Source organism: Limulus polyphemus, unplaced genomic scaffold, assembly GCF_000517525.1.
Source record: "Limulus polyphemus unplaced genomic scaffold, Limulus_polyphemus-2.1.2 Scaffold2622, whole genome shotgun sequence".
Lineage (NCBI taxonomy): Eukaryota > Metazoa > Arthropoda > Merostomata > Xiphosura > Limulidae > Limulus > Limulus polyphemus.
In genome coordinates, this window is record NW_013668232.1 from 66,753 (window position 1) to 78,136 (window position 11,384).

At 29.4% G+C, this 11,384-nt stretch overlaps 1 protein-coding gene across 1 annotated transcript in view; it reads right to left on the minus strand.

Annotated features, from left to right (window-relative positions):
* Window positions 1–6,174: 6,174 nt before the first annotated feature.
* The window catches only part of LOC106467458 (spermatogenesis-associated serine-rich protein 2-like), an 18,778-nt gene continuing 13,568 nt past the window's right edge, over window positions 6,175–11,384 (minus strand). Inside the window, exon 11 of the mRNA XM_013927814.2 lies at window positions 6,175–11,146. Coding sequence (XP_013783268.2) covers window positions 10,739–11,146 — 408 coding nt within the window. The 3' untranslated portion in view covers window positions 6,175–10,738. The remainder of the gene's footprint in view (window positions 11,147–11,384) is intronic.

Consider the following 11,384-nt stretch of genomic DNA (forward strand, 5'->3'; position numbering starts at 1 on the left):
TAATTTGAGTTTCTAATTCGTACAAAATTACAGATTTAGTATTTTGACTTCACAAACATCTAATCTGAAACAGTGCTCCATTCAACATACCACGTGTCACACAAAAAATCAATGTTTATCTGTGTTTTTTAATATTTGCCTTTAAAATAAGAAACTGAGTAATATATAGTACTAAAATTTGAATTATATCTACAGTTTGATACCAAAGTCATTGACATAAATTAATGAAATAGTAGTTCAATGAAATTTTGAATGTGAGTCAACAAATGAGATGGCATGGCCTTTCACCCGTGACCCGTCTCAAAAGGGTGAAGATATTACTGGTGTATCTAGATCAGGCCATGTTTAAAAATATTTCTATTTGCTGTAACCTGACTGACTATCTGAAACTGAGGCCAACTGAGATTTTTTTTACATTAGGGCTTGGGAAATTTTATTTTCACCAATTTCTGCCAATATACCAAACCATCTTACAAAATTGTTACTGCCTTATTATGGTTAGAATATTTTTCTTGAAAATTCATCTCATCCACAACGATGAGGGAGGGCATCACCTGATTACCAATCAACAACTCAATGCTGATTGGAAAATGCATTAAGGATTGACAACATGGCTTATCTCATCACCAGGACCCTTCACACTAAACTAATAAATACACAACCTGACAGGGGAGAATTTACTATTGATGAGCATACATCAACAACATGGCAAACACAAGACTCTTCAGTGTATGTCTCCAAAAAATGTTTCCATGGATTGAGAATTAAGTTCAAAAACAAATTAATTCCAATTGGAAAATTATCCATATGGAGGGAAGTACTTGTAGATTTACTTGGCAACAGTCAATTGAAGTTGATATCAGCCAGCAAGTGTGTGTTGCAAAGGAATTCGATAAAAGTAGGGGTTAGGCTGACATTTTTTTAACTATTAGTACATCAGAAGTGTCATTTTTTTGTGGATCCATGGATTTGTGGTTTAACTTGTGTTTTTGGTGCTCACAGATCTAGTGGTATTTATGAAATTTTTTTTGCCAAGCAATTAAAAACAAATTTACCCACTCACATTTTAAATCAGTTTAAGTTTACAGCAAACAAAAATATTTTTAAGACTGGCTTCATAAGCACCTGAATAAAAAAGAACTAAAGTAACACACTATTAAATGTTGAAAGTTAGCAAAAACTAGAAGCCAAGAGACCTAACATTTGTGTTAATTATGTGAAAAAAATCATATCCAGTTCACATAATTTCTATGTTATAATTACCTTCAATGAGTAACCACTAAGATACATCATTTCTAACCATGCTTCTAGCAAAACTGCACTGAAAGACCAGATGATGTGAATCTAACTGGCTAACTACATCCTAATTGTCTGGGCAACTAAGCATATCAGTTGAAGCTACAATCTCAATATCCACATTTATACTTAGTCTAGGTATGCCATGTACTTCAATTAGAGATCGCAAAATCAACATGGCACCAACAGTGAACCAATCTTGGTAAATGCAATTACAGAAACCATCAGTACTCAGAATCCTCAAATATGAATTAGTGAAATGCATCTATTACAGGTATATTAATACACAATAGTAAGAATCTACAAATCTTCCTTGTGAAATGCATACTAGCAATGTTTTGGCAAAACTGAAACACTAACTAGCAATTTGCTGGCTTTAATTCTGATCTCATTCTATAAACCAGAGAAACTGAATAAAATCACTCTAAATATCATCAGCACACAACTTTTGCCTGTGATCCATTACAGTTCCTCTATCAGCACAAGTATGTATTTAATATCTATCATCTACACCATATCTTTTATTGTGATGCAAGCTGTGTACACTGCAAAACATATACAGTAGTACGTTCTGTATTTCTAGTTTACAACAAACTTTACACTTCATTTTCACAAGTAATTTTATGTAAATCTTGTGTAGTTCCATTAATACAGTACTGTTACAGCTTATTTTCATATATTGCTTCAAGATCTCCATTATGTAAGAGACATGCCAGATGGCTTAATATTTAATACTGAAATTTGGGTGTTACAGACCTTTTGTTTTATCATCAAAACATAGCCAAATTTATATTTATGTTTGAAATGCACTTTTTTGAATTAATTTTAGTATATATACATATATATATATTGATATAGTGAAAGAAGTTGTCTTTGCAATGGACTGTCACACAAATCTGGTCTGATATATCAAATTTATGAGTAGAGCTATGCGAGATATTCATGACAGAGGGTTTATAAATATAGAAAAAGCTCTTCCTCATATTTTTCAGATAAAAAGGATGATAAACTAACATTTCTTAAGTTATGGTACTTATTAACCTACAATAAGCTTATTATTTATGCAAAAAATATCAGATATTAATAAGATATTTAAAATTAAGTAAGTTATCTTAAATTATAATTTTCTTGAGTAAAAATGCAATTTTCTGTTAAAGTGGTCTGAAATACCCCCTATTGTCCTACAATTAGTAGTAGTATTACTACTACTTATATATATAGCAATAATATTTATAAACATCGGCATTTCAAAAATGCACGTTACATTAATTATCCAAAATTAATATGGAAGAAATTTAAACAAATCTTAAGTGAAAGTGAAAAACTTTTATGGTAAAAAGATTTAATACATTTCTTTACTCATTATGTTACTGAGTATTGGAATGGAACTTGGAAGTAATGCTTTACAATACAAATTATATTCAATTTCAATATCATAAGAAAATATTAAAACGGGTTTAAATTTCACTGAAAGTGAAACTAAAGACGTAAAGTTGAAAACGATTGAAATGAGGCGATAGGCCCAATCGCGACACTACAAGAATAAAATGACTATTGTTCGACTTACAATGTTGCTGTTAGGCTTGATGATAAGTTATATGAAACACATAGTTAACGTGTGCAATCAACTAATATTACTACTCGATGCACCTTACAAGCGGCTGTCTGTGTGATACACAAAGATAATGTTACGCCTAATTTCACGAATGTTTATGGTTAAGCCTACTTATAAGCTAAGGTGCTAATTCAAAAAGTAGTGTAATTACACAAAATTAATTTAACCTCTTTAACTTATATATACCTTTTTGCTGGATGTAAAGTAGTTTCGTTCTCTACCACACGAAAAACAAATAATATTTTCGTTTCGACGTCAAATCGATAAAAGTAAATATCTCCAATCGCACAAACTAAAATGGCGTCACTTGACAGCCTAGTGCTTACCCTTATTCTAATTCACCATAAGCATTGAAGTCAGCCGTCGATTAATAGATAAAAAGGCGCGAAAACAAATAGTGCGCATAATATTTGTACAGTTTTATCGCTCACTTATCGTAGAGTACAGGAAGGTCAGAGAGCCTAAGAGTAAATTTATGTAGCTTGTGAAATTCATGAAACTTTTTAAATTTAATTATAAAATATACTTTTCGAATTATTAAAACGACAAATACTGTTTCTGAAGAAAAGATGATTTTCAAATGGTTTAATCATTGAAGCTATTTTTAGAAAAATCTACAATTATTGTTAACTTGTAGTCCTAATGCTATAACTTAAATATAATTACTTAATTAGTATAAATAATAATACAAATAACTGACAAAAACTAGTTGTTTATATATTTTAATTTTTATGCATAACAGAGAAATTAATTTGATTTATGAAAAATGAGAAAAAAAGAAAATCATTAAATTGTGCAGTATGTTGAATCCGATATTGTTGTTATCTTTATCATACTGTTAATTCATAGTACTTGTAAGGTATGTTTCTGTTAAAAACCCCGACACGTACTCGAATCAAATTTGTATTTTCACTATGTCAATGTGTAACTGAATGATACACAGGAAAAACATTACATTACTCAAAAAAGTTTTAATTGGTTACAAGTTGAGGAGAGTAAGTAAACATTGAATACATTAGAGGAAGAGGTTGTCAGTCTTAAAGAAAAAATAATAACTTTTTTGTTATATATACAAGCTTCTAAAGCATATAAACCCTGTTTGATAAGTACTGACTTACCATATGATATCAGATGTAAGTTTAATTACACTGTTAACACCACTAATTTATAAGTATAGGCACAATTTGCTATGTGTTTAGTTTAAGTACATTGCAGAGTTACCAATTATGGTTTAGTACAGGTTATCAAGTTTAGTTTTAAGTACACAGTTTGTGCTTTGTTTTCCTACTTTTAGTATTCATCATTATAGGCTTAGTAGAGTGTCACTACATGTAGGTTATAACTCTAGTGTTTAGTTTTAATTATATCATAGTTACTGTGATTTGCATTTTAAGCACAAGTACAGAATTATCACTTGTATTAGAGTTATCTTACTTTAGTTTTAGTATTACTCTGAGACAGAGAGTAATCTGTCAGTTTAACCACCTGGAACCTAATTATAATTTATATGCAATATTGGGACAGATAAATCTTTGGATATGGGATTAATAGCGAAAACAACTTATATCTGCAAGCTATAACACTAACAATAGTAACAGATTGTGCCACACGTATTGGGTGAGTTAACATATCATCAAGTGGAGAAGACACTTTGCCACACTGTTACTAGGTGATGGAAACAATGCAGAAATTCCTAGTTATCGGTTACAAGCAGGGATTATTAGCATAAGGACTTGTGTGAGGGAGACTTCTCAATGGTGCACCTATTTCAAGAATGGCAGCTTCATTCTAATAGGTTACTGACCTGTCATAACTCATCATGTATTCAAAGGTTTACACTTTTGTTAAAGTAAGGGCATTACTTTCTTGTATTATTTTTAACATTTAGCCATTTTTAATATTAAAAGGCTATTTTATTGTACAGTACTATAGTCTTAACTTTGATTTTTATTAATGTAACATTTACTTTATTCAATAGTTTTACCGACCAATCTTGTCTCTCCTGCATTGTGTGTTTTGTCAGGAGCAAGAAATAAGTTGATTTCAGGAATGTGGCTGATTTAAATTGTTTATTTTATTGGATTTAAGATTAAAAACAATCTGAAAATAAGAGATGGAAGGATGAGATACTTGGAACATTACTATGGTATATAAATATATATTTAGTATTTTATTTGGTTAGTCAGGTGAATAAATGATGTTCAGTGAGGAACTTTGAAAAGTTTTCACACACATGTTTGTGCAGTTTTAACAATAGAATGTCAGTGGTCAAGAAATGTGGTTAAGTTCTTTTCACGTTGATTACTTATCATTCTGGATGATTTCCCTATAGTGTCACTTGTATTATCTCAAGAGAAGGACTGTTGTAAAGTAGAACACATTATCACATTGATTACTTATCATTCTGGATGATTTCCCTATAGTGTCACTTGTATTATCTCAAGAGAAAGACTGTTGTAAAGTAGAACACATTATCACATTGATTACTTATCATTCTGGATGATTTCCCTATAGTGTCACTTGTATTATCACATTGATTACTTATCATTCTGGATGATTTCCCTATAGTGTCACTTGTATTATCTCAAGAGAAAGACTGTTGTAAAGTAGAACATATTATGTAAAGGTGGACAGCAATCTTTTTTCTGTTGGAGAGTTAGATGATGCATTAGATGATGCATATCTTCTTTATTTTTGTTTTTGGTATGACCATCAGTGACATGGGTAGTGGATATAATGCTATACTCTATTGGTCTCTAACAGCACTTGAGTCAAAAGCCAGTTAATCTCTATTGAAAGTACTATTTATCATCAAGTGAACTTTGTTTTACAAAATAAATAATGATTGTTTTACACTTTGTTACACATTATGTCCAGTCATCATGGGTGTCATGCGAGTCTGTTGACCCAATATAAAGTTTAGCATAAATAGGGCACATATAAGAATACACTACTTTACTGTGTTTTGTAAAGGTATTTTGTCTAAAAGGTTAAGTTTCAACTGAAATAACATTTTATGCAAACATGGACTAAACTCCTACAATTGTAGGCGTGAAACATGCTTGGTGACATCACGGCTCAACCTCATTCAATCTGGTAGGTTAATCACAAATACATGCCTAACCTGCTGAAGAGGCATTAAAAATTTTTAAGTTTGCTGTAAAAATGTAATTTAATGTTTACTTTCCTGAATACTAGCTCCTTCCCTAGTCCAGTTTTTAATGCCAAAGAAATTACATACAACATTTCAGGAATGATGTAAAATAGGAATTTATTCACACAAACATTTATACTCAGTTTAACCATCTTGCTTTATCAAATATCAGTAAAATATGTGAAAAAAAACAAACACTTGTGTTCCCTCAAAAGAAACAGTTGACAAATTTTGTATGATGCAAATGCCACAACGTGGTCCCTCTTTTTAATAATCAAGAAAAACAATTATACCAGGTCTATCTAATTCCACTACTACTACTACTACAGTGTAGTTTTCTTTTAATCTCAATTTTTTCAGCACTGTTTATTAATTCCTTTTTATTATACTGTTTAATTTTCTTACATTATCATACAAAAATATATAAGGAATATATTACAAGTTTACATGGTATAAGTACAACAACTTCAAAGTTTGCACCCTCCATCATTAAGTTTTGTTATTAACTTATTGCTGAGAGTTAAAAAATAATAATCAAGACATTTGAGAATAATAAAAAAAATTAACTAGAGTATCATACAAAATATTTGTCAAAATCAATATATATGTAACATAACATCAATAGCTATATATAATTACAGAGTATAATGTTTCAATAAATCTATATTTGAGTTATACAATAATGTATCCATCAAACTCCTATCAAAATCCAGCATGACAAGGAGTACACAAATCATTGTAATGTATGGGCAGTTTAGTTTGACATTTTCTTAGTATCTAAGTTACATGTTACCCAAATTTTATACCCTACATAAAGAAAGGCACCTAAATATAGAGGTGTACAATTACTTTATCATTTTGTTCTTTTAATGCTAACATAAAACCATTAATAAAATCTCATTCAAAATAAAAAGCTTAGAAAATGAGTTTCAAATAAGGCACATTTTTACTTTAAAATAAAAATTAAATAAAAAATGAACAAGAGTTCAGAAAATGACTACTTATCGTTTTAATAAAAGTGAAAATGGCAATATATTTTGTGTGAGCACATAACATTTTCTACTATTGTGCAACAACACGAAAAAGCAAAGATTACATAAAGACAAAATACAAAAATAAGGAGAATTAACATATAACTGTGATATATCATTTTAAAAAATGCTGATTTACATAAATTAATGTTATAAGCATTTGAGTAAGCCATAATTAAAAAAGAAACTAAATGCAGAACTTGTTTTAAGAACTATATTAAAACCATTCAAACTATTTTTCACATATATTAACTAATATGATAAAAACTTTCAAAAATTAAGCTATATGTATTTTGCATGACTTATTTACTTTATTCGCTAGGACTGGAAATACAATAAATTTTGTATTTATGATAAACCTACTAGGACTATTTACTCTGAACTACCGACCAGAGGAAAAACAGCCAGTCACCAGCACTCTACTATCCATGCTAAGGGATTGACTTTCACTCTTATAATACACCCATAGTTTAAAGTGTGGGGAGTATTTTGTGGTATCACAAAGATTTGTAATCAGTTTGCCAGCTCAGCAGTCCAGAGCTCTACCAGAGAGGCCACCCCATACCCAAGAAATAACTGAAGACATATATTTTCACCCTTTCTTTACATAAAATATTAATATCCCAAAATAAATTAAAAGATCTAACAGTAAATAATGTGGGAAGTTATATAGTTTTAAATCAAAAGCAGTTTACTTATTAAGTTTATGATGTAATAAAATAAATCACCATGGAAACTTCTTAATATCAAAGCCAAATGAATGGTTATAAAATGCTGTGTCTAAAAATAAAAATTTTTTTTTTTTACTTTACTAGATTATTTTTAAACTGAGTTTCAACATTTAGCTAATATCAATCTCTATCCAGATTTAACTTAAGAAAATTAATATTTTTACAACAATTTTATGCAAAGCCCTTCTTTACAACCAAATAACAACATTTGAAAAAAAAAAAAAGTACAAATTATGATTTAACCAATCACCAGCATTAATTTTTGGTTGACTGAAGTCATATAGAAAACAGGTTTTCAATAATTCTAGTAAAAAAAGTTTATACAGCATAATCTCATTACGTAAAAGCATAAGTCATAATATTTTTATATTATTTAATTCTGGCTTATACTTTGCTGCCTATAAACCCAAAAATTAACATACAAATGTTACATTAAAAAACAGATAATTGAAATATATTTCTCAACTAATAAATATCTTCTTTAAATAAAATTTTTCCAATGATCTATTAACCTAACTTAGCACCATAGAAATAATATCTAAATATTCAAAAAGAAAACAATAAACAGTAGCAGAAGGTTGCAATGAATATCTTTACATAATAGCTGTTGATTTTCATAAATAGTGTAGTTTCTTAATAATGATAATCAGTGTAACATTACAAACAATTTATATGATCTACAAACCATATCAAAAACAAGTTTCTCACACCCTTAAACACATGTGTGTTCTATTGAAACTATGTTCATACGAAGGAGTTTCCCAAGAGACAAAGTTTTGTTTTTACTCATGTATATTCTCTTTATGATGAAAAAATTGCAGTCAGTAAAAGAATAAATAATCATATTATGTTTTGTAAGCTGCCCGTTTTATCTCATACAATTGCTCAAATTTACTGTTATTTTTTTTTAACACAGTCATATTCATTGAGCATTAATAACCATAATGAAAAAAAAAAAGCTCCCGAAAATTGTTCCCTTTCGAAAATAAGTCCAGAATAGGACAGTTGATGCTACACCCTATTCTTTGTTAGCAACCATAAGCTTATTATAATGTAGCAAGAAATTAATAAAATATCTTTAAACCTCATGCTGTAACTTTCTAGAATGACAACAAAGGAGCTTTCATTTTTTGACACTTTAAAAAATCCAAAAGACACTGAGCATAAGAAAAGTAAAATTATTATATATATTATTAAAAAATAATATGAATAAACTATTATCTTACACAAGATGGTACTTTGTATATCTGTGAATAACTTAAAATGTGACTCTAGTTTCAGAAATCTCAAGGGATCAGATTAGAATTTATCTTCTATGGCCAAACATATATATTAATCATCTTCAGTGTTATTGTTTTTTATAGAATACTGCCAATAACTGTCTTTAATCAATTTGATGTAACATGGTCATAATAGTTTATTAGAAGCTTAGAGAATAAAAAAAAAAGTATCTGAAGAGCACAGGAATACATTTTTTGTGAAAAATTATGCCATGGAAAAAGTAGTGTTTTTATTAAATTATAAGATATATTTATCAAAATTATTGGTTTTTCACGTATGGCTATCAGTAAGTAAACATATAGAGTTGATAATCATATTCTATTGACAGCAGTGATGTTATTCATGGTTGTTTAGGAAGGAGTTTCAGTCATCTGTTTCTCACAGTAAGTTTGTAGTCTAAGATGAAAATTGTAAAATAATAAATATTGTTAAAATATACCATGCCAAATCAACCTACGATTTTCAACTGTGGTTAGTTACTATATAGGTTAACAAGGTCAAGACATTTTTAACAATTATATATATATTATGCAGCAACTTTAACAAATTAAACAAGTTTCAGAAGTTATATAAACAGTGTATAAGTGACGTTTTTTGGACTATTATGTTTAATTTTACACAAATTACCTTTTATAAAGTAATCACACATATATAGAAACTATAAATGATGCACTTAAAAACATGGACAGCAAAAATTATTTCACTAAAAGAAAGTACAAAATATCACAACAATGGAACTAAAAATACCATACAATATTTGTTTCAAAATTATTGTTTTTTAACTAAAATAATTGTTTATGGTGTTTGCTAGTCATGATAGAACCAACCAGCTTGGAATCATAATTAAAAGTTATGAAAACCAATTCTAATAAAACAAGGTTTTTCTCAGGGAACTCCCTATAGTATTAGTTTCAATGTTTAAGCTGAAAAATATACAGACTAGAAGCTACAACTATTGGACTAACAATGCAAATTGCAGGCCTTGTTTTTTTTTTTGAAAAAAGATAAAAGAATAAACAACGTTTTGAAAGTCTTCTGCCTCTTGTCTTTGAAAAAGTAGTCCTCTACACTTGAGTTTCTACAACAGGCATTTGCTATCCATTCAACTAAATTTCATCACGAATACTCAGCCTAAACAATCTATGAAAGATAAAGAATAGATTGACATGTCCATATGAAAACTTTTTCTATTTTGATTTTGGGCAGACACCCTTCATCAGAGAGTAAAGACTAATTCCATTGTAATATTGCCTGATGATGGGCATCTACTTGAAACATTGCTTGAAATAAAAATGGAAAAAGGTTTTCATTTAGATGTGAAAGTTTAATTCTTTATTACCATTTATCCAAGTTTTTATCCTCATGTCTTGTGGAATGACATTCATTGAATAATTCTATTTTTTACTAGTTTGCCATGAGTGTATTTTTAAAAAGTACTTAATTATATCAATATGTGGCCATTAAAACTACTGCCAAGTATACTGTGAAACAAACCCATTTCTAACATAACAAATAATTCAAATTTTATTATAATTTAACTGAATAAACCAAATAAAACAAACTAAATAAAGACAAAAATAATAGGAAATAAACTAAAATTGGGGTACTACAGAGGAATGGAATATTTTAATTAGTGATGATGTTCCGTTGTTCCATTGATCAATCCGGATCCATACGATGGATTTGGCTTTCCATTATCCACAGTTTCATTTCTAGGTTCACCAGAGCTCTGCTTATCTGAGAAATGCCTGTAAGGTTTGTAAAATCTATCCCTGTTACGAGGGGGTTGAGAAGTGTAAGGTCTTCCTTCAGTCCTTAGAGGCCCTCCTTGACTGCTATAATTGCCTTGTTGAGGTCCTCCAGAGCCTCGGTTGTTCTGTCGATTCTGTTGACCACGACCCCTGTTTAAGAAATTTCCTCTTCCACCCCTGTAGAACTGATAATTATCACTACGATTACCACACCACCCTGTATTATCACGCCTTCCTGTATTAGAAAATACTTCAGGTCTCTCCTCAATCTCTGACTGAACTGTAGTCTTTAAAACAAAAAATACTATCAGTATTGATAAACAACAAATACATTTACACATACAATCGTATTTATCTCAAGTTAATATATATTTTCGTTATGACAACGTACAACACACACACACACATATATATATATATAATGTAATATATTAGGTTGTCAAGAAATTAATGTTGCTTCTTTTTAGATGAAAAAACCCGAACAACTTGTACATATAAAAAAAAAACATTTATTAAATGAAATAG